This window comes from Antedon mediterranea, chromosome 8, assembly GCF_964355755.1.
Source record: "Antedon mediterranea chromosome 8, ecAntMedi1.1, whole genome shotgun sequence".
NCBI lineage: Eukaryota > Metazoa > Echinodermata > Crinoidea > Comatulida > Antedonidae > Antedon > Antedon mediterranea.
The window spans coordinates 26,904,513-26,927,668 of record NC_092677.1 but is presented as its reverse complement, the minus strand read 5'-3'; the positions used below and the strand labels follow the sequence as shown (position 1 = coordinate 26,927,668).

Sequence of the window (23,156 nt, the reverse complement as noted above, 5' to 3'; positions counted from 1 at the left end):
TCATCCTAGTATGAACAGACCTTAAAGAGCTTTATTATACTAGTATAAATAGACCTTAAAGAGCTTTATCATCCTAGTATGAACAGACCTTAAAGAGCGTTATCATCCTAGTATGAACAGACCTTTAAAGAGATTTATCATCCTAGTATCAACAGACCTTAAAGAGATTTATCATCCTAGTATGAACAGACCTTTAAAGAGATTTATCATCCTACTATGAACAGACCTTAAAGAGCATTATCATCCCAGTATAAACAGACCTTAAAGAGCTTTATTATCTAGGATAAACTAGTATAAACAGACCTTAAAGAGCTTTATCATCCTAGTATGAACAGACCTTAAAGAGCTTTATCAACCTAGTATGAACAGACCTTTATCATCCTAGTGTAAACAGACGTTAAAAAATAAATAAATGAAATCCGTTACCTTTGTTGCAAACATGTAGTTATCTCTGATCTCAAAGTCTTCAACGTCTTGCAGAACTACCTCGATCAAAAAATCATTATCAAAATAATCTTCTGTTTTTATTACATTAACAGCGCCCTCTATCTCAATACGTTCAACGTATAAAGTGTCCACTTTGTCATATGGTGTCACACCCCTTAAAATAGAAACAAAATAATGTATTACGAACAGGATTAAAAAAAACAGTGCATGGAAATGTACACTAATATATTAATATAGTGACCATTATTAAAATACACTAATTTACAGTACACTATTATTTTATCTAATTCCTGGAGATGTGTACACTAGTATATTAATAGTGACTGCTACTAACCACCAATAGCTTTTCACATTGGATTGCATCACTGTCCAAGAATGTCCAAAATTCTCTGATTTCCAAAGCTAGAAAAAAAAAATTCAAAATTAAATTCTAACTAACTGCTACTGTAATTATGTCAAAGAGTCAGGTATTTCAGAGAGAAACTTGTCACGTGGGACTATGCACATACTTGTTAAAAACGCAGAGAGTGGCGAACACTGTGAGACGCACGCTGTGCCTACCCTATCAAACTAGTTGGACAAAAAAAGTATGATGTCAACAAATATGGTAGTGATATACCCAAATATGGTAGTGATATGACATCATCATGTCTCTATATGGGCAGATCACATGTTTTTGTCACATAAAGTTTGATACTGTAGACAGAGATTTATGACGACTAGCGTTCAATCAACCAAGCTCCTTCCTGTAATCTTACCCTTTTCTGTGGGTCCTTGTCATCCATGGCAAGAACCAAATTGCGATCCTCTTGATGCATGGCTAACTCAGTTGGACTAAACTGTAAGTGGTGCCTAGCAAATGTCTTGCCACCGTCAACAGTGATAAAAATATACTTGTGCAATATATCTGCAAAAAGATACTGGAGACACAAGAGAAAAGAAAAACATTATTTAGTACTTCAATAATAAAGTATACAAGGTAAACGTAATTCTCCACCATCAAATACAATTACTGGCAGTAAATGTCACTGCTAGCATATCATTACAGTCATTCCTGAGGATGCTCAAAGTATATTGATCGAAACGTCGAGGAACTCAACAGTTCTTTTCGGAAATAAATATATGTGGTGTACCGCAAACTTTATATCAACCATTAAAGTCATTACCAAAAATAACCATTTAACCATAAACAATACCAACAACCACCACCACCAACAACCACCACCAACAACAACCACCACCAACTACCACCCACCAACTACCACCCACCACAAACTACCACCACCACAAACAAGCACCACCACAAACAACCAGCAGTTTATACTGTACCCTTTGGTTATCTGCTGGGCTATGATAAAACCTATCTAGGATTGCAGCACTATTGTTAAACAGATTCATTTTGTTCTGAACACTTTCAAATTTTGCGCCATAATCCCAGCTGAAATATGCATTGCTCGTAGAGTCGTAGCTTGCTTGCTGTTGCCGCGTAACAATCACGATCATGTCGCTGTTCTCGCCCGCCCAATGAATCATCAATTCGTTGTGCGAGTCATTCAAATCAACCTGAAATCAAATTGTCAACAAAATATAATTAATCATAATTGGGAACAGGAAGAAATTTACTTGACAAATAGAATACTGAATTGCACTATGTCAGAAGATACCATTATTAATAATGGTTTGATTAAGTGGCTAAGTGGTTCATTTACACCCTCTTCATGTTGCATTGGATATCAGTAGTCCAAAAGAACAATTTTTACCAATCCTCTGGGCTATAAGGTAACCAGCAAAAAATGTCTAGACAAACATTTACACATTTATACACAACTGAATCCATTCCATCCATTGGTCTTGTTTTTGTCAAATTTATCAATTGTATTTAGGTTTAAGGTTTATATGTTTTCATGGTTTTTCACAAGCGCCTTGAGCACTTTGGTGATATGTGCGCTGTATAAATCTTATTATTATTATTATTATTATCCTTTAGCATACTCCTATTAAGGGACACTTTCCTCTGAAACAAACAACGAAAAAATAGGTTTTTACAATAAAGCTCTGTCTGGACTATCTGACAAAAAAAATGTGAATGTGCTTATATATGGACATGATGATGTCATATCATGACCATATTTAGGCATATCACTACCATATTTGATAGTGCAGACAGAGCTTTCAGGGGACACCATGGATTTAGAAGACACTTTCATGGGTCTGTAGGTGTCTCCTTAGGTTCAACTCTATTTGAATTTAGGATTAACTTTCTATTGTAGGCCTATTTTAAATGTAGCTTTAAAAAAAACCAGTTATTCTGAAATAGCTTTTTGTTATGATGAAAATTATGCATTGTAATGCATTTAAATCCAAAATGACCTATCCTTTTATATTAAGGTTACTTAATAGCACGTTCACAATGTAAACAATGGAATGCACAATACAATGTTATCTACTACAGTATATCCTTTTATCCATGGCAATGAAAGAAAGCACTAGAAATTCTCAGTATAACTTTTAATAACATTGTAAGGATGGCTCGACAAGAATATAAGCAAACATCTAAAGCTCTGTCTACACTATCAAACTTTATGTGACCAAAAAAGTGTGATGTGCCCAAATATGGTAGTGATATGCTTAAATATGGTAGTGATGTGACATCTTCATGTCCATATATAGGCACATCACATTATTTGTCAGATAAAGTTTGATAGTGTAGACAGAGCTTTAGAACAATCAAAACAGCTTTTAAGCTTATTACCATATCATACCAAGAGGTTTAAAACACACACAGGAATAGGGATTCCCAAAATGAAGTTCTACTTTATTCACTATTACCCCTTTCACACCAAAACTCCGGAGTGTCTCCGGAGACACCCCGGGGTTTATGACCATTCGAAACGTCGAGAAACCCCTTTCACACCAACCTAGCAACACCGGGGTTTATAAAATAAAATTGTAAATGTCACCCTCGACGATCATTAGAATAATTTTAATTAACAATGTTTTTAATTTAATAATTACTTTCAAAAGTCTCAGAAGTAATATAATGTTTTATTGATACTACTAATTATTTTTTAAACCCGCTATATATTTTGTACAAATATTTAAAGTATTTTGAAATAAAACTAAAGCAATGAGTGATCGTGTGAGGATGACCTCTTGACCCGAAACACTCCGGAGTTTGATGTTGGTACCTTTCACACCAAAACACCGGGGTGTCCCCGCAGTTTGCTCTCCGGAGAATGTTCAGCTGTTCAACCCCGCAGTTTTAAACTCCGGAGTTGCTTGATTTTACCTTTCACACCAAACAGCGGGACGTCAACTCCGGGGTGTCTCCGGAGTGTCTCCGGAGTTTTGCTTTTGGTGTGAAAGGGGTATATGTTAATAATGCAATGTTATTACTCTATTATAACTTTGTTTTAAGTCAATGGTTTTTCTTAAGTCAGTTTTCAAAATAACGTAAGAATGGTTTTTTTAAAAATTCCATTTGAAATAGAACTGGTTCAATAAATAAAGTTTTAAAAATAAATAAATCAATTTTTCACTTAAACATTATCTTGACTTCTACTAATACTAAACATATGAAACAAATTGTCCAACAAAATAAATTCGCAAAGATTGATCAAACCAAATTACACTAGGTCCAGTCCTAAAATATAATATACAGTATAATCTACAGTATAAGTGAAAAATAAAGTGATTGTGATTTTTGCATCCGATAACAATGTAGGCAGACATGGTGCTTACATAAGAATTGTTATTGTGCTTATGTAAATAGGTAAAGTACTCATAAATCTGACATTATACTGCATTCTAAACAAGTTTGAACTCATCATGTGTGACGTCAGAAAGAACTTGTTTTCATCGGGTCTGCTGTATCATCAACTCTCCAAATGTTGAATGCAATGCCTCTTATTTTACAATGTAATCATTGTATGTCAACTTAAGTCTGCTTTCCCAATAAGCAAATACTTAATTAAATCTTATCGAGTGCGGTTTCAGAAAGAAATAAAATATCAACTGCTTCTGGGACAAAGGTACTTTTTCACATCCTGTTTCTAAAGAAAATAAAACACTGCTGCAGAAGCTCTGTATGTATAAATATAGTGAATAAACTATAATAATAATCTTTTTTGTTTTTTTAGTTACATTTTTACTCACCATTGCATCGTCTTTACTCATCATTATATTATTATTAGTGAGTATGCTAGTGTCGTGACCTACCGTATTTAACAGAAAATATTAAAAGTTGACTGATTTAAAAAACAACCAATGTCATGCCTAATCCATACCTCTATTTAGGCCTAGGCTAGGCTACAACTGTTTTGTGATTGTTAAATTTAGAGTTTGTTTTGGAATAAGTTAGGCTATCTTATTGTGCATATACAATACTGTAGCCTAGCCAGGTAGGGCCTAATTTTTTCTTTTTAATTTAATATATTTAAAAACAATATAATTTCGTAAATTAATAATCACGATCTGCGATTGTTACCACTTAAAATTAATGTTTACTTTCCTAGCAAAACAACAGAGGAAAGGAATCCGGTTATTCAAGGCATAATTTATCCCTAGCTAGGGTGCATGCAACATACCTTTGTAACTTCTGGGAGAACAGGGGAATCATCTGCTTCTGCCGTGGATCGTCGTCGACGAGATAGGGTTTCGTCAGTCGCCTGGGCCTGGAATTTCCCGTCATCTCTTTTAAATCTAAAGATGCCAGTTCCTAGTGAATTTCTGAAAGATACTGGAGCTTGGTGAATTGTTCTTCCTTTTGAACCATAACGAATACCATCACATGTGATAAATGTTATTAAAAATATTGAACAAATGCCTACATATCGTAGGCCTGGCGCCATGATCGTCGTTTTCGTGTTGTTTTGATTGGTATAAAAATATCTTCGCGTGATGATATCATAGTCTGCCAGTTCGACTGCCAAGTGCGCACTCTATAGTTAGTCACAAACGCGGAAGTTACTTAAAACTTAAGTTACAAAACTTTTCTAATGTGAATTATTAATTAATAGGAATACCAAATTAAAGTTTAATCACGAAGCCCGGGATCACAATTTAAATGAAAACAAAATGCAATAAAATAAATCAGTTTATTCAATTATACATTGTTTGTTTAGATTATTACTGACGGCGCGCGGTTTACAAACGTGTTTTTTTTTACATCTGAGTGAGCATATTTCCGATGTTTCCGGTTTCAGGATCGTGTATGGCAGCAAATAACGATTATTTTAGTTTCAATATAAAAACTAGAAAACTAAGTAGAGAAGGTCTAAACAGTGTGATTGTCAACTGCTCCTCTGCTGTCGATATTATATGAATTATAGTACCATTATGAAGGCATTAAGTTTGATATTGTTTGCTGTATTTGTTTTACAGGATACAGGTAAGCTGCTGTTATAACATAAATCAGTTAATAAATTAGATTTTGGATTGAAAAGACTTTTAAGTATGTTCTGCCGGTAACGCCTTTTTGTAGTGTCGCAATAATAGTGAGAGTTTCAATTTTGACGATGAGGAAAACAACGTAAAATAATAACCAAACGAAAGACTTTAGTGGACCACCTATGTAAGCCTAAATAATTGTAACAATATTCTACAATTCTGTCTACACTATCAAACTTTATGTGACAAAAAAAATGATGTGCCCATGGACATGATGATGTCATATTATCACTACCATATTTGAGCATATCATAACTACCATATTTGGGCATATCACACCTTTTTGTCAAACTAGTGTGATGGTGTAAACAGAGCTTAACATGTCAGTCTGAGTCTGACTGAGTATTTTCTTTCCAAAAGTCTTTATATTATAAATAGCATAAACTTGCTTTTGTGTGTAGATGGCTCAGTCCACGTGACACCCGTCGGTAACTTTGCTACAAGGAAAGTCGGAGAAGATTTCAAAGCATTTTGCGGATTTACCGACGGAACACAGCGGCCCAAGTGGCAGTATGACGGAGAAGACATACCAGAAGGAGGTAGTTAGGCCTACTTTTTGTTATTTCGAGTTAATCTCTTTTTATCTTTTATATTCATACTTCCTTTTCAAACAGCAAATAAATACTCAAAATATAACTCATTTATAACTAATCTTGAATGAATCATATATGTTTTGTCCCATAAAATTTGATGTGTAGAGACAGAGCTTAATTCATCGCCGTGGATAATGTGTTATAGGCCTACAGGTAGTTTAAAGATGTATTGTCCCCCAGAAAAAATAATTCAACATTTTGGTTAAATATGCCATTTTAATATCACCTAATAGTTATCCACTTTGACCAAAAATTGGATTGAAAAAAAAATGTATTTACCTGGAAAAACTGTAATTTAAAGAAAAAAATGGTCAAATTAACTGCCAGCCAATGGGGTTTTGGTTGAATTTAAGCATTTATTTTGTCACTTTAGAAGTGAAAACATTATTTTGTTTTGTTTTTTATTTTCTACGAAAGTGATTAACTTTTTAAAACTACAAAATAACATATTCAAAGTCTGATTTAATTAATAAATTTTTCATGATTTTGGGGGACAATACAAATTAATGATTTTTTATTTTCGTTACAAGTGGCCAACTCCAATCTCACACTCGTGCAATTAGAGATAACAAGTGTCCAATTTGGAAACCAGGGAAATTACTCGTGTTCAAATGATGATGGTAACGACTTCATTCATTTGTACGTGTACCGTAAGTATCTGTCTTTATTGTATTGGTTAATGCTTGGTTTCCGCACTAAAGACGCAATACAAGTGATTTGACCAATCAGAGACGATGGATTGTTCAAACTGTCTTACCATTGGTCAACTTGCTTGCGTTGCGTCCTACTGAGTGTTCAAATACAGTAGGAGATGCAGTAAGAACCTAATGTTTCATTGCTCTGCTGCTTGGTGTGTCATAAGAGTAGAAAAATATGGGACTTTCGAGTATAGTGTTGTTATTCATAGTCTACACATTTCCATATTACCCGAAATACGAACATAATATGATTGTTTAGTTTAGTACTGTATGATTAAGTTTGTTCTCGATTTCTGATTTCAGAAGAGCCAGAATTCAATGGATTACGTACCAATCAAACTCTCACTGTCGGCGGCCAAAACGAACGAATAGCATGCCAAGTTACTTCAGTAAATGAAACTAAATACGAGTGGAGGAAAAATAAAAATGTCATTAGCGAGTCAAATGATAAATTCCGAATACAAAAAGGAGAATACCTAGAAATCAAAGAAGTGGATGAAAGCGACAGAGGCGTGTATGAATGTGTTGCTGATGTTTATATAAGAAACAGCAATCAAGTCACCGTTGATTTTAAAACTCGCCGTCGAAATATCCAAGTTAATGTTGTTGGTACGTAACATCTATGTTTCGTCTTTATATCTGCACAACATAAGGAATGATCGTACTTCAACGGTTTTTTATAAAATGTTTTCACCAGACACAGTTGACGCGCGCGTGCATGCGTACAAAAGTTGAGCATTTGAACGCGCGCGTCAACATTGTGTCTCACACTGGTCCATGCTGAAGAGACACAACATTGACGCCGTACGTGCGCGTGATAAAGTCGTAACAAAATGGTAACCGATTGAATTGTTTTTTTATTTTAGAAATTAATGGTGCAACTTCTAGCAATGAACCTGTTTCTAGTGAAGGACCACAACACAGTACTGATAAACCTGTGGTCCAGAAAACGACACACTATCAGGGTACGGTACCAAAACATAAAGAGTTTTGTTATATTGTTAAAAAGGCTTGCGTGAAACAAATGCCCTATTCTTCACATGATACATAGCATTTACGCGCGTACAAAAGCCTTATCATTATCAGTATTCGGACGCGCACGTCAAAAAATGTGTCTCTTCGTGTGTATACCACTTCAGGGATGAAAAATCATTGGAATATTGGGGTTCAATACAATGTGGTACATTTTCATATCAATATTTAAAATCAACCAAACATCCATGGAGGTCTATCAAATATGATCTACACACATACGTCCTGTCCTCGGCGTGTACGTCCTGTCCTCGACGTGTACGCCCTGTCCTAGACGTGTACGCCCTGTCCTGGACGTGTACGCCCTGTCCTAGACGTGTACGCCCTGTCCTAGACGTGTACGCCTTGTCCTAGACGTGTACGTCCTGTCCTAGACGTGTACGCATTTTCCTAGACGCGTACGCCCTGTCCTAGACGTGTACGCCCTGTCCTGGACGTGTACGCCCTGTCCTAGACGTGTTATACGTCCTGTCCTGGACGTGTACGTCCTGTCTTAGACGTGTATGCCCTGTCCTAGACGTGTACGCCCTGACCTAGACGTGTACGTCCTGTCATAGACGTGTACGGCCTGTCCTAAACGTGTACGCCGTGTCCTAGATGTGTACGTCCTGCCTTAGACGTGTACGTCCTGCCTTGGACGTGTACGTCCTGCCTTGGACGTGTACGCCCTGTCCTAAACGTGTACGCCCTGTCCTAAACGTGTACGTCCTGCCTTAGACGTGTACGCAATGTCCTCGACGTGTACGCCATGTCCTCGACGTGTACGCCTTGTCCTAGATATGTACGTCCTGCCTTAGACGTGTACGTCATGTCCTAGATGTGTACGTCATGTCGTGTACATCCCAGACTGGGTACGTCCTAAACGTGTATGCCCTGTCCTAGAGTGTACGTCCTGTCTTGTACACCCCAGAAAGGGTAAGTCCTATACGTGTACGTCCTGTCCTAGAGTGTACGTCCTGTCTTGTACACCCCAGAAAGGGTACGTCCTATACGTGTACGCCCTGTCCTAGAGTGTACGTCCTGTCCTGTACACCCCAGAAAGGGTACGTCCTATACGTGTACGCCCTGTCCTAGAGTGTACGCCCTGTCCTAGAGTGTACGCCCTGTCCTAGAGTGTACGTCCTGTCCTAGAGTGTACGTCCTGTCCTAGAGTGTACGTCCTGTTTTGTACACCCCAGAAAGGGTACGTCCTATACGTGTACGGCCTGTCCTAGAGTGTACGGCCTGTCCTAGAGTGTACGTCCTGTCCTAGAGTGTACGTCCTGTCCTGTACACCCCAGAAAGGGTACGTCCTATACGTGTACGCCCTATACGTGTACGTCCTATACGTGTAAGTCCTATACGTGTACGTCCTATACGTGTACGCCCTATATGTGTACGTCCTATACGTGTACGTCCTATACGTGTACGTCCTATATGTGTACGTCCTATACGTGTACGTCCTATACGTGTACGTCCTATACGTGTACGTCCTATACGTGTACGGCCTATACGTGTACGTCCTATACGTGTACGTCCTAGACGTGTACGTCCTATACGTGTACGTCCTATACGTGTACGTCCTATACGTGTACGTCCTATACGTGTACGTCCTATACGTGTACGGCCTATACGTGTACGTCCTATACGTGTACGTCCTATACGTGTACGTCCTATACGTGTACGGCCTATACGTGTACGTCCTATACGTGTACGTCCTATACGTGTACGTCCTATACGTGTACGTCCTATACGTGTACGTCCTATACGTGTACGTCCTATACGTGTACGGCCTATACGTGTACGTCCTATACGTGTACGTCCTATACGTGTACGTCCTATACGTGTACGGCCTATACGTGTACGTCCTATACGTGTACGTCCTATACGTGTACGTCCTATACGTGTACGTCCTATACGTGTACGTCCTATACGTGTACGTCCTATACGTGTACGGCCTATACGTGTACGTCCTATACGTGTACGTCCTATACGTGTACGGCCTATACGTGTACGTCCTATACGTGTACGTCCTATACGTGTACGTCCTATACGTGTACGGCCTATACGTGTACGTCCTATACGTGTACGTCCTATACGTGTACGTCCTATACGTGTACGTCCTATACGTGTACGTCCTATACGTGTACGGCCTATACGTGTACGTCCTATACGTGTACGTCCTATACGTGTACGTCCTAGACGTGTACGTCCTATACGTGTACGTCCTATACGTGTACGTCCTATACGTGTACGTCCTATACGTGTACGTCCTATACGTGTACGTCCTATACGTGTACGTCCTATACGTGTACGGCCTATACGTGTACGTCCTATACGTGTACGTCCTATACGTGTACGTCCTATACGTGTACGTCCTATACGTGTACGTCCTATACGTGTACGTCCTATACGTGTACGTCCTATACGTGTACGGCCTATACGTGTACGTCCTATACGTGTACGTCCTATACGTGTACGTCCTATACGTGTACGTCCTATACGTGTACGTCCTATACGTGTACGGCCTATACGTGTACGTCCTATACGTGTACGTCCTATACGTGTACGTCCTATACGTGTACGTCCTATACGTGTACGTCCTATACGTGTACGTCCTATACGTGTACGTCCTATACGTGTACGTCCTATACGTGTACGTCCTATACGTGTACATCCTATACGTGTACGTCCTATACGTGTACGTCCTATACGTGTACGTCCTATACGTGTCAATGTTTAACAGTAACAACCGTATACATCTTGTTCACACAGGTGTTCCAGTCACCAGCGGCACTATGAAGCCTACAGAACCAATGAAATATACTGAAGACAACAGTGGTGCCCAAGGTAAATTGATACACAATTCAAGACAAAAATACTAGGACCTAGTTTAAGATGTTATGGTCAATCATACTGGACATCCATTGACCCTTAATAGTCTTCATAGAAAGGCATGAGAGTGCAATTATTATACAGTTTACATGTGTTTCAGTGTTGTAGACCATAATGTATTTGAACAAAAAAACAACCTTTGCTCATTATGAAAGATTACATCATTTTGCGCATTAAACAACGGCCCTCAATTAAGGATGCATATATGCTTACATTTCTTATACCAATGACAAAAAATATATGGATTAAAACAATATTATTTTCTTTTATTTAGATTGTCGACCTTTTAAGGTCATCCTACTCTCCGCCATCGTAGGTTTGATAGTGGCGTTGTAGGTTGTGTACCACATACAGATGTCTTTAGCAGTAGACAGATGAACATGAATAATATAATGCAACATAGCAAATGATAATGTAGTAATAGTGCTATAGGAGTCTGTGAGTTTTTGACCATCACGCATTCCTATAATTGCGTTTAAAAACTAGAAAGTTCTTTCAATTGCATTAGTGAGAGGATTAATTAGTATTTAATACTTAGTTTCATTTTCTAGGGAAAAAATATCTACTTAGTTGTAACAAATTATGTACGCCTGCGTAAATACATGTTTATACACGTCCTGTGTATTTGAAATGTTTCCTGTAGTCGGAGTAAAAGTTCTTGTAAATTTCTTTGAGGCTGTCTGGTAGAGTGGCGCCGAGTAGCGACAGCGATTTATCATCGCACACCGACACTATGTTGTTGACGCCATTTTCTAAAGATTTCTGAAATGTAAACATGATCTTGATCAGTCAGTAAATGTTATTATTAAATATTGTGCACACCTACAGTATATCTTGAGTTATGTTACCTTCTCATTGTGATAACACCGATTTGGTGTAGACATGAGAAGCTATCACACCACTGGGTTATAAGAATGTAAACCTCTGTCTACACTATCAAACTTTATGTGACAAACAAATGTGATGTACCCATATATGGACATGATGATGTCATATCACTACCATATTTGGGTATATCACTACTATATCTGGGCACATCACACTTTTTTGATGGTACAGACAGAGCTTAACACTATGTATACTGTATTTAAAAAGCAATATGTTATATTTGATTTCTAAATACCATAGTATTTACAGTACCAGCATATTGCATTGAATATGAAATTGGATGTTAAGATGTAGCAATTTTTCTTTTGCATTACTAGAAAATAACTGTATATGACCGGAATATAATCCCATATTTGTGTATAAACCCATCCCCTAATTTGGCTAAATTTGGACAAAAGACAATTCAATTGTTAATGATGCGCCCAAATATGGTAGTGATATGACATCATCAAGTCAATATATGGGCACATCACATTTTTTTGTAACATAGTTTGATAGTGCAGACAGAGCTTTAAGGCAATCCGAGTATAACCTAATGTTTGCCAAATTTCATACCCTGGTAATTAAACAGGAATGGATGGGCTTATAGTAGAATATGGGCTTAAAACTGAGTATCACTGTACAGTAGTTTGCTTTGGAATAATAGTATTATCAAAAGTAGAAATAATTATATTTTACCTTAACTGCAGAATGCATTGTCCCCTTTTGTAATTGATTGATGTACTCAGCAATTATAACTACTATCACTTTCTGTACATCTTCTTTGTGACAAGTTAAAAGTGTTAATAATCTGATTAAAAAGAAAAACGAGGTCAATAAGGTCAAATGTAAAGATCTAGATCAAGCTTATGAGAAGGCAAAGTTGAAACTAAATTGTATCCAAAGATGACACAAATGATATTTGATTTGGTTAATGATACAAAAAGAAGATAACAATGTTTTCTTGGTTAGATCAAGATTATGAGAAAGGCAAAGGTAAAACTAAATGAACAATTGATTTAATGAGTTAAAACAAACAGTTTAATGAGTGACACAAGTTAACTTTTCTGCAATTTAACCATTTGATATAGTTTTAATAGTAGTTGAGGCCAAAGTGTCATTATTCTAATAAATGTTATTTTACATAAAATATTGTATTTATTTTATATTGATTACATTAGAACCTCTAATAGGTGAACACATTGAGGACCAAGCACATCAAAGTGTACCCTTAATATGGTTGTTCTATGATAAGAGGTTGCTTTTAGTATTGCAATATATGTTGTCCTCATTCGTTTCACATCAAAGTGTATCCTTAATATGGTTGTTCCATGATAAGAGGTTGCTTTTAGTATTGCAATATATGTTGTCCTCATTCGTTTCACATCAAAGTGTATCCTTAATAGGGATATCAAAAAGAGGGAAGGGGGTTGGGAAGTGGGGGGTACTGTATTACTTTAAAATGACAAACCTATCCAAATCTTCAGCACACTGAAGCAGTATTTTTTCCGGCACTTTATTATCACTCTTTCCAAGTGCTTCTCTTCCATGGAACATAACAGAGGTCAACAGATGTGATGTAAGGTCAAGGTTCAATCAACATCAAGAAATATACAAATCTCTGATATTTTTAAATAAGTAAACACTAATAAAGGATATATTTAACACACTGGAGAAAACTTGGAAGAGATGGGACAAGTTGTTTTGAAAACTGCAAAAGGAGTGTGTTCAAAAGACGGAACAGCATTGTAAAACATTCTGAAAAACATTCATTAGGGAGATCCACCAATGGAATAAGATGAACCACGTGTAAGGTTGTCATGGCTACCTTGGCTGCAACTAAATCCTAAAAAGAAAAAAAATTGAAAAATATCAAAAGAAAACATTAGAATTAAAGGTCCATTTACACTAGAACGATGACGATTGATGATAGATAAATATGCATTTTTCATAAAACAAAAGAAATCTAAACAAGTTTTCATCCTATAACTAAAGATAACCATCTATGCTCATTTTGATGGAAATGATATTTTCACACATCCGATCAAATGACTTCATGATTTAATTGATAAGAGCAATAATATCATGACAAATACAACGATTTTATAGTTTTTATTAATCATGATGTCATTTAATTGGGTTTTAAAAAAAATGAATTTTATCAAAGATTATGATAAATGATTATATAGTTCCAGAACGAAATCTTTCTAATTTCTTTTGTTTTATGAAAGAAAAATGCATGCTTATCTATTTATCATAGATCCTTATCGTCCTAGTGTAAATGGGCCTTTAGAGTACAATTAGGCCCTCTACTGGGGACTAGGTACAGCATCCTTTCTTTTGCAGGGTTTGACAGGTATGAAGTAAAGACTTACTTTTCCTTGTTTCAGTATACAAATTAAAACATTGCCAGCTTCAATGACATGGTTCACATTAGATAAAGAAACTGGTTGTAGAGAATACAGGTAACGCAACAGAGCAGCAACAACCTGAGAAGAACACATTGATTTAACAGCATGGTATCTGTATGTTTTCTTTTACCACTTTACACATGAAGTTTAGGAACTTTTACATAGTACATAGCTTTTCCATGCACAATAATGTTGATTAAAGCTCTGTCTACACTATCAAACATGATGATGTCAATACCATATTTGAGCACATCACACTTTTTCAAACTAGTTTGATAGTGTAGACAGAGCTTTAGACAGTTTCTGATCCATACCCGAGGAGTATGTTCCTTCAGTGCCTGCCAACTGTCATGCTGTAGAAGATTAGCTGATGGAATGATTTTCAAAGTTGTCAATATACTTGTCATTTCCTCTTCATTCTGAGATTCCTAAACAAATATTCAATTAAACAATGATTGATGACACAAACATGATAAAAAGTGACTCAAAGTCAAAGTAACTGATATCGTACTATATACGGTAGAGGGAGTTGCAATAGATGACGATGATGTTCAACTCCAAGGTCTCTCAACTGGTTGAGATATTAGGAGGAAAAAACCAGTGTGGAAAGGAACTGAGCACTCTACTACTTAGGGCAATAAGCTTATTCAGCTTATTCCCCTACATTAAGAATGAACACGGGACTCACTTTTACCTATATATTTATATATACAGATTATTAAGCTCTGTCTACACTATCAAACTAGTTTGACAAAGAAAGTGTGATGTGCCAAAATATGGTAGTGAAATGCTTAAATATGGTAGAGATATGACATCGTCATGTCCATATATAGGCACATTCACAGAGCTTTAGATAAGAACTTACTAAAGTTGTGTTAAGGCGACAGAAACAGTCAGTAAACCTAGAGGAATCCATATGGCTTAGTATTATCTGACCACACAGCTTGGCATCTTCATCATAACCTAATAAAAAAAATCCCCCAAAAAATATTTTCTATAAGAAATGAACAAAAGGAATATAAAATGATTTACAGCAAGCAGTAAAGCTCTGTCTACACTATCAAACTTTACGTGACAACAAAATGTGACATGCCCATATATGGACATGATTATATCACTACCATATTTGGGAACATCACATTTTTTTTGTCAAACTATTAAAATTGGAAAAAGGTAACAACAAAATTATTCTTTCTCTACTACCATATTTGAAGTACAGCACAATTCTAGACCACATCTTATCAAGATCCTCTCCAGAAACAACATCACTGACATCTGCAACAAGGCAGATACTCCGAAATAACTCAAAGATTCTCTTGACAACGTTAGAGCTGTTCTGCATTTTGATGTGCAATACCTTCTGCAGCAATGGTAGGAAATCACAAGTCCATTTTGTCTTAAACTCTGCAAAATCTTTATCTTTCAATATATTAAACACCTCTGAGTGATATCGGAGGAGAACGGAAGAAAATAGAAGCAGGTTGCAAAGAAGTAAGTTTTCTGAAGAGTTTTCAGACTCTGCAACTCCATCTGACATCATCTCTTGATGCCAAATCAGATGGCAATCCTCTTTTTGAAGACATTTAATCAACCTTAAGGAAGCTTCTGCCAAATCACCTAGCTTGTTCAACAACATCTGCTGATCTTCCTTCTTTCGTCTAGCAAACGATGTCGCTTGTTTGATGAATACCGAGACAAGCGCAAGAAGCGATGTTATTGAATGTCGGCTGCTTGTCAACATGCTCGCACTTTCTGTAGTGTTAACTCTCTTCAGTTCTGTCAACAACTACAGGTGAAATTAATTAAAAAAATGATTTATAAAATGTTGAAGATAATGCAGTAGTTTAGTTACATTGTCTATCTCCTTTAGGACCTGCATTTGTTTCATGGTAAAAGGAGCCTCAAATTCATTATGAAAAGCAGGTGTGTCTGAAAATACTCCCTGTGATTTACTATCTTGTTGAGGTTGAAATAAAGAAAATAAAAGATGTACATACTAGTTGTGACATTTCTGTTAAGACAGATTGATTGTCAGTCTTGAAAGCTGCCGTAAGTAGAGCTGAGATGACATCATGAGTGACAGATCTTATTTTGTGTTCTTCTTCATAAGGCATTGATATCTACATTAATATAATAAATTTCATCTGGTTTATATGTAAATACGAGTACGTATTTGTGGTGAAGCTATGATCACACAACTTTATTTATTTGATGTAATTAAGCGTGGTTCCCACTAGCGACGCAACGCAAGGACGTAACGCAACGCAAGTGAATTGACCAATCACAAGCGATGGCTTATTCGCTTGTGATTGCTAACTGTCTATAACTTTGCTTGTCATTGATTAAAACGCTTGCGTTGCGTTTACGTCCTTGCGTTACGTTCTAGTGGGAACCAAGCTTTAGTTGTCAAATTGTGGTGGTATATTCTAAAATGATATGCCACAACTGTCATGGGTTTCTATTTATTAGATCCACTGATTAATTCTTAAGTTCTGTCTACACTATCAAACTTTATGTGACAAAAAAATGTGATATGCTCATATACATGATAATGATGATGATCAGGTCATATCACTACCATATTTGGGTATATCACTACCATATTTGGGCACTTTACAAACTAGTTTGATAGTGTAGACAGAGCTTAAGATATAGCTATTATTTTATACTCACTGTTTGCCTCATTAAGGATGAGGTAAGCGATGTTAATAATCTGCACTCGATTGACATTTCAAGAAATGATCCACGGATGTCAGTCTGACAAAGTGTCTTTAAAAAGGATCGTGTCAACAGCAGACAGTCTGGGACTCCTTGAGCCACTGCTGTTGATGTTTGTGACGACATAGTGTAGTTCAGCAGGCAGAGAACCAACAGACATCTTACATGGTTCACCGGTATGAGATGCTCAAAAGGCAGAAATTGCAAGGCCTAAAATACAAAGAGGTTTTCAGTATTATAGCCACAATTAGTATAAGTTACCTTTTTTACCACCTAAAAAACTAAGCTTAACTAAGCTAGGCCTAGACATGTCTATGCGAGAACATCTGACACAAGCTACTACTGCCGTAGTAGTGCACTGCTTTTCTCTTTTTATCATAATTAATTAACCTTAGAACGCACAACTAAGACAAGAAATGACCTGGTTTAATGTTTTTATAAAACGTCAACAATTGCAGGTATAGTCTCTTTAAACAATTCCCATTTATACTGACATTTAGTTTGCTTTTAACCTCATTGATGGTTTTTCTTTTCCAGGTGACAGATTTGCCAAAACCATGCTCGTATGACCCAATCGCCATGGTTACTTTTTGCAATTGTTGCCATATTTTTTCATCAACATCTTGTTCTCTACAAAATAAAATTGTGAAATATATAACAGAAATTAAGAATCATAATCAAAATGTTAGTGTCATTACAGAGAGTATAAATCTCTGTCTATACTATCAAACTTTATGTGACAAAACAATGTGATGTGCCCATATATGGACATGATGATGTCATATCACTACCATATTTGAACATATCATTACCATATGTGGCACATCAAACTTTGTTGGTTTGATAGTGTAGACAGAGTTTGATACACAGATTAAGCAAGCTATTGTAATCGATGAATGTTGATTTGTAATAATAGTTATTAAATGTTGTAATGTTCTTGTGTTTTGGCTTAAATACAATAAACTTCTACTTATATATAAGGCTGTAGCAAAAGGTAAAAAACAGACGAGGCAAAGATGTTTTAAATATAATAATTAATATAAAATATGACAATCTATGCTGGGGAATTGTGGTGGATGGTGAACATTTGAAATTCTGCCTCATGCTGGCTACGACCCCAATAGACAGAAACCAGATTAAATTATTTGAATGTATTAGTATAATTATAAAAAATACCTAAGCCCATGAACTTTATCACAAAAGTCATCTTCAAGAATGTGAAGAACTTGCGTCATTTTAGCTACATCCTTTGGAGATAACGTCAGGCACCTTAGATAAGATAAAGCATCCATCATTCCCATGAACAGTATGATAATATGTGAGATAGTAATATATATTTGTCTGTAGTCAAGTATGTCTTTAGATGTAAGAGAGTGTATATCATTTGCAAACATTATAAGATAAGAAACATATAGGGGATTTACATGCTATAGTACCACTAAAACATTAGTCAAGCAGGATCCAGGATTTTGAAATAGGAGGACCGTTGCCTAAAAATGGCAAATTTTAGGTGCCCAACTGAAATTAGTGTCCTACAGATCTGTCCAGCTGCCCCCCCCCCTGCCCACCCTTGAATCTGCCCATGTCAAGCTAAGACAGGAATATAACTTAATCCGATAATTTGTTTTTAGAGAATTTGAAAAAAAAAACAACTTTTAAACATCATTAAAAATTAGTTTTATTTATCACATTTTTTTTAACAGTGGCATTAATGATGTAACCAGAATAAAAAATAAAACAAATGAGGAAAATATTGATAGAAGTCAAACATAGCAAAACACAAATAATTAAGAAGGGAACCCTGTACGTGGGTGAACAAAACAACTGCAATGCACACTCACTTTTTGATAGCACTCAAAATGTCTTCTAATAATACTAAAACAAATGCAGCCTGAAATTCTCTAGACTCCAGGAAGACTGTACTTTTCAGAAACAGCTTAACAATGTCAACAGCCTTCGTGGTGGTATTATCAGTATTCAGAGTCTGGATAAGAAGCCTAGCTATCAGTGTAAGCTGGCTCTTGCTAAGGAATCGCAGCATGATTGGAAACTGACACGTCAACATTTTCAAATAATTTTCAGAAAATGATTCAGAGTTCCTTTTAGCTACCTATTGGATTAAAACATAAAAAACTCTTTTTGTGAATGAAAATCATACAAATTTTTGGTAAAAAATAAATAATTTACATATTTTATAAATTTATTTGTAATCTGGATTTGTTGAGACAAAGTAAGAATCAAGATTATGAATTATTCATTTTAGAAGAACAAATAAGAAAGAATACAATATCGTACATTGGTGGTGGTAGGTGTTGCAATCAATGTCGAACTGTAAGACGAAATTGATGTAACTTTTTGCTCGACAGCAGATCTAATGTTATGGTCTTCTATATCTTCATGCAACAACAAACCACACATTAGTTGAAAGTCCAAAAGAATCTGAAATTGAAAATAAAAAAATACTGTTACCATGATGTTTGATCATAAACAGAGCCATGTTTAATTGGAGTGGTCTTGGAGCAGTGTTTAGTTGGAGTGGTCTTAATACATTTTTTCTCACCATTACAGACTCTATCTCTTGATCTTTCTCTGCAATCCACTTTGAGGTGCTGGTTGTCCATTCTTTTGATGTTATGTAGCTATGAATGTAACTAAAATCCCCTTGATTGAAGGTGGCTGGTAGGCTTAGAGTTTGATCACAAACAAAAGACGTGTACTGTGTGAGCAATAATACAGCCTCACCCCATGCATAACACATCATGTATGTACCATGTGTAATTTCTTTCTTCTATAAAAAACACACAAAACATGATTCATTCTATATTTATTCATTAAAAACATCTACAGTACTGTATGACGCGAGTATATAGTCCAAGATGGAGTGGTTTTATAACACTTATTCACAGACTTACCTGTCCGACAATTTCACTTCTTAGCAGTGGAACCAGTACATCATCCTTCATGCTATTCATCACCTCTTTTAGTCTCTTAAGGTTAGGAGCTGTTCCACACAGACTAACAAGAGGTAACTCTAGCAGCAACGTTTTCAAGAGTGATGCAACTGCTCGGAAATTCTTCACAGGAATTGAGTGTGCCCAAGATTTCCTTTTCTTTACTTGTGGTTTCTCTTTCCCAACCAATTTCGAAACGTACTGGTTCGAGATCTCATTGAGTAATAGTTTCCAGACGTCAAGACTTAACCCTGGAGTGAGTTTATGTACATATGTCGGAAAACTGAAAACAAATACAGAAATATTTAACTGATACTAAAAGATTTATATTTTGTTGTTGTTATATATTTCACCTTCAATTGCTAAGCTCACATTTGTTATATGTTTCAGAGGCTGCTAGAGACTAAGGCTGTGACTTGTGACGATCCTATGAGTGAAATATTGAATAAAAAAAAAGAGAAAAAAAAATGTAAACAAATATTTTATAAAAGATACATACTTTTGAAGAAAGCTCTGCCAATCACAGTTGGAATCTTCAGATTCACGGATACTCTCCAAAAGAACGGCGATGAATCTATCAAACTGGCGGAGCTTGAAGTACACTTGCAGAACATGGTCAAAGAATTTAGCCTTTGCTGGGTCATCTGATGCATTTAGTAAGCTTAATGTTAAGATGTCTTTGAGATGTGGTTCCACCAGGAGGTGGTTGAGTTCTACCATGTGGTGGAGACATCTATACCAGAATGGTGACAATCTGTGCAGAAAAAGCATAGATTAATATTAAGTAACATTTATTCTGAAAGTCTGTTTCAGGGATCGAAATTATCTCATATTGATGAACTCACAAAATGTATAAGAACAATTTTAAAATACAAAAAATATTATTTTGTGATAGAAAATATATTTAGTTTATAATAAAATTAATTATAATTTCTAAACACTTACTCTAAATTTTGATTCAAAAGTTTTTGAAGAAGCTGATTAAGCCAATCATATACAGGTTTACCACTAGCCTCATCGCTGGCCACCTACACACAAGTAATAAAAACATCATTATAATGAATGTATAGTATGCGTCTAAATTCCTTGCAAATTCTTTACATTGGGTTAAGTCTATTTTATAAATACCTGTACAGCCTCACTTACATGATATATATTACGTTTATACACCGTTCCCAACATCTGTTCAATGCACGGCAATATCAAACTCCAATTTGTCATTTTATCTTTCTCAGACAGCTTATCTTCCTTATTGGTGCTATTTGTATCCTCCGTTGCCATGGAATTCTCATTTGTAGGCAGTGATTTGATCGGATCTTCACACAAGTTCAAAATATTGCACAACTTACAGAAGAAAGTAAATGCTACATCATTGGACGGCCTGCATATAAAACATACTAAAAGGTAAATAGACAGAAGTAGAACAGGGGCTATTGTGTGAACCAGTTCACCGGGGTAACCCCCTACTCTTTTTCGAATAATGAACTGGGTTCTTTAAAGTACACACAGGTTATAACTGTGTACACTGGACCTACGGTTTATAGTCCTTATCCGAGAAGACTTGTTCCACCACCAGAACTAGGAGCGAGTCGGCCTCGAACCCTTGCCGATGTTGTTGTTGGCTCTTTAGATACGGTAAACGGCGCCCCTGCCTTAACCGCTCGGCCATATGACCGCTCGGCCATATTAGTTCTGAAAGGAACTGTTGAGTTTCTTGATGTTTCAATCAATATACTTTGATCGTCGTCACACATTCTCACTCGTGAGGATGATCAAAGTATATTGATCAAAACTCAAACAGTTCTTTTCAAAACTAAATATACCACAAATTTTATATCAATATATTTAATCATTAGGAAAGTTAAGCACAATCTGCACAAAAATCATAGCTGGTATAAGTAATTCATTCAATTACTAAAAAAATATATTGCTAATACTATATGTGTAACAATGATAAATACTTACTTGAATGAAACAATGAACCATTGTAATAGCTTGGGAAAAGCACTGCATACACACTCTGATATAGCACCCTGAGAAAAATGGATTTACAATTATACAGTATACTGCCCTCTATAATCATTCAATAATCATGTCAAAATACGTAGAATAATCTTGACCTAGACAGGTAAGGAGCAGATAGAACAAAATCATGAAAAACAACTTGTTTGGGTAATCAGTACAGTGAACGCCCTAATAAGGGTCTTCAGGACCCAAGAAAGTATCCTCTTAACATATATAACAGTGTACCCTGAATAGGGGTAATAGGTGTCTTGTTCATATATTTCTGTTTGTTCGTTTTGTGGTGGTTTTACTGAATAGATGTGTCCCAAATGAATTCCACTGTATTGTAAGATACTGTATTATATCATTTTATATAAAACAAGAATGTTAACTTCATGGTTACTTTTTAAGATGAAGAAACCCTAAAGCTCTGTCTACACTATCAAATTAGTTCGACAAAAATGTGTGATATGCCTAAATATGGTAGTGATATGCTCAAATATGGTAGTGATATGACATCATCATGTCCATATATGGGCACATCACATAAAGTTTGATAGTGTAGACATGCTTAAGAGAAATAACAATACCTGTTTGTTAACAGTATTTTTCAAAAACTCAAAGAATTGATGAATTTGAAAGATGATGAGTTTTAACTCTGTTGGCTTCATGTGCTTATCAGCTAAAGATTTGAGATACTCCACATAGCCTGCTTGCAATTCCCTGCCAAAGAAGAATATAAAAATGAAAAATTACAAAAATAACGTAATGATTTTGAACATTATACCTTATCACCATTCCCAAGAGGTTTAGAATATTTAAAGTTAGATGTTTTCTAAGTGCAATCTTTATAGTCTTACTTATTAACTTGAGCCTTATAAGATGTTTAGACATATTTAGCATGAATGTATTAATGAGCTAGAATTGTTTACCAGATGTCATAGCATTATATATTAAAATGAGTACCATTATGAATATATCCTATGTCTGTGTTGGGCCATTGGCCAATGTTTTTTTAATAAATAAATATACTATTGTGACTGTTATCTATTGTGATTTACTTTCTTCCTTTCTAACATAAATTATATTTCACAAAATATGTAAATGTTGGTG

General features: G+C 35.9%; 3 protein-coding genes across 4 annotated transcripts in view; 1 reads left to right on the top strand and 2 right to left on the bottom strand.

Annotated features, from left to right (window-relative positions):
* Positions 1-5,310, bottom strand: part of LOC140057343 (sortilin-related receptor-like) — a 33,994-nt gene extending 28,684 nt beyond the window's left edge. Inside the window, exons 1-5 of the mRNA XM_072102964.1 lie at positions 5,034-5,310; positions 1,777-2,010; positions 1,206-1,367; positions 782-849; positions 427-601 (exon numbers count right to left, since the gene is read on the bottom strand). Of these exons, the coding sequence (XP_071959065.1) occupies positions 427-601; positions 782-849; positions 1,206-1,367; positions 1,777-2,010; positions 5,034-5,297 (903 nt within the window). The 5' untranslated portion in view covers positions 5,298-5,310. The remainder of the gene's footprint in view (positions 1-426; positions 602-781; positions 850-1,205; positions 1,368-1,776; positions 2,011-5,033) is intronic.
* A 201-nt stretch (positions 5,311-5,511) lies between these two features.
* LOC140056725 (neuroglian-like) lies at positions 5,512-11,473 on the top strand. 2 transcript variants are annotated; one of them, XM_072102195.1, is made up of 7 exons: positions 5,514-5,836; positions 6,297-6,434; positions 7,019-7,138; positions 7,490-7,795; positions 8,053-8,151; positions 10,973-11,047; positions 11,367-11,473. In XM_072102195.1, the coding sequence occupies exons 1-7, from the start codon at positions 5,767-5,769 to the stop codon at positions 11,426-11,428; spliced, it is 870 nt and encodes a 289-aa protein (XP_071958296.1). In that variant the 5' UTR covers positions 5,514-5,766; the 3' UTR covers positions 11,429-11,473. The 2 variants fall into 2 exon arrangements, with proteins under 2 accessions (XP_071958297.1, XP_071958296.1); XM_072102196.1 differs by lacking the exon at positions 8,053-8,151 and having other exon boundaries at positions 5,512-5,836.
* LOC140056724 (unhealthy ribosome biogenesis protein 2 homolog) overlaps positions 11,182-23,156 on the bottom strand; it is a 31,142-nt gene continuing 19,167 nt past the window's right edge. The window contains exons 6-26 of the mRNA XM_072102193.1: positions 22,634-22,766; positions 22,005-22,072; positions 21,186-21,420; positions 20,985-21,067; positions 20,539-20,793; positions 20,001-20,322; positions 19,649-19,876; positions 19,384-19,527; positions 18,930-19,198; positions 18,265-18,357; positions 17,583-17,718; positions 17,044-17,298; positions 16,368-16,490; positions 15,574-16,156; positions 15,236-15,333; positions 14,685-14,798; positions 14,335-14,448; positions 13,619-13,805; positions 13,431-13,533; positions 12,659-12,770; positions 11,182-11,854 (exon numbers count right to left, since the gene is read on the bottom strand). Of these exons, the coding sequence (XP_071958294.1) occupies positions 11,699-11,854; positions 12,659-12,770; positions 13,431-13,533; positions 13,619-13,805; positions 14,335-14,448; positions 14,685-14,798; positions 15,236-15,333; positions 15,574-16,156; positions 16,368-16,490; positions 17,044-17,298; positions 17,583-17,718; positions 18,265-18,357; positions 18,930-19,198; positions 19,384-19,527; positions 19,649-19,876; positions 20,001-20,322; positions 20,539-20,793; positions 20,985-21,067; positions 21,186-21,420; positions 22,005-22,072; positions 22,634-22,766 (3,811 nt within the window). The 3' untranslated portion in view covers positions 11,182-11,698. The remainder of the gene's footprint in view (positions 11,855-12,658; positions 12,771-13,430; positions 13,534-13,618; positions 13,806-14,334; positions 14,449-14,684; positions 14,799-15,235; positions 15,334-15,573; positions 16,157-16,367; positions 16,491-17,043; positions 17,299-17,582; positions 17,719-18,264; positions 18,358-18,929; positions 19,199-19,383; positions 19,528-19,648; positions 19,877-20,000; positions 20,323-20,538; positions 20,794-20,984; positions 21,068-21,185; positions 21,421-22,004; positions 22,073-22,633; positions 22,767-23,156) is intronic.

Bases quoted from the DNA above. Each gene is read 5' to 3' on its own strand.
- LOC140056725 (XM_072102195.1), top strand. From the start codon at position 5,767: ATGAATTATAGTACCATTATGAAGGCATTAAGTTTGATATTGTTTGCT. The intron at 5,837-6,296 runs GTAAGCTGCTGT...TTTTGTGTGTAG, and splicing joins ATTTGTTTTACAGGATACAG to ATGGCTCAGTCCACGTGACA. The intron at 8,152-10,972 runs GTACGGTACCAA...TTGTTCACACAG, and splicing joins GAAAACGACACACTATCAGG to GTGTTCCAGTCACCAGCGGC.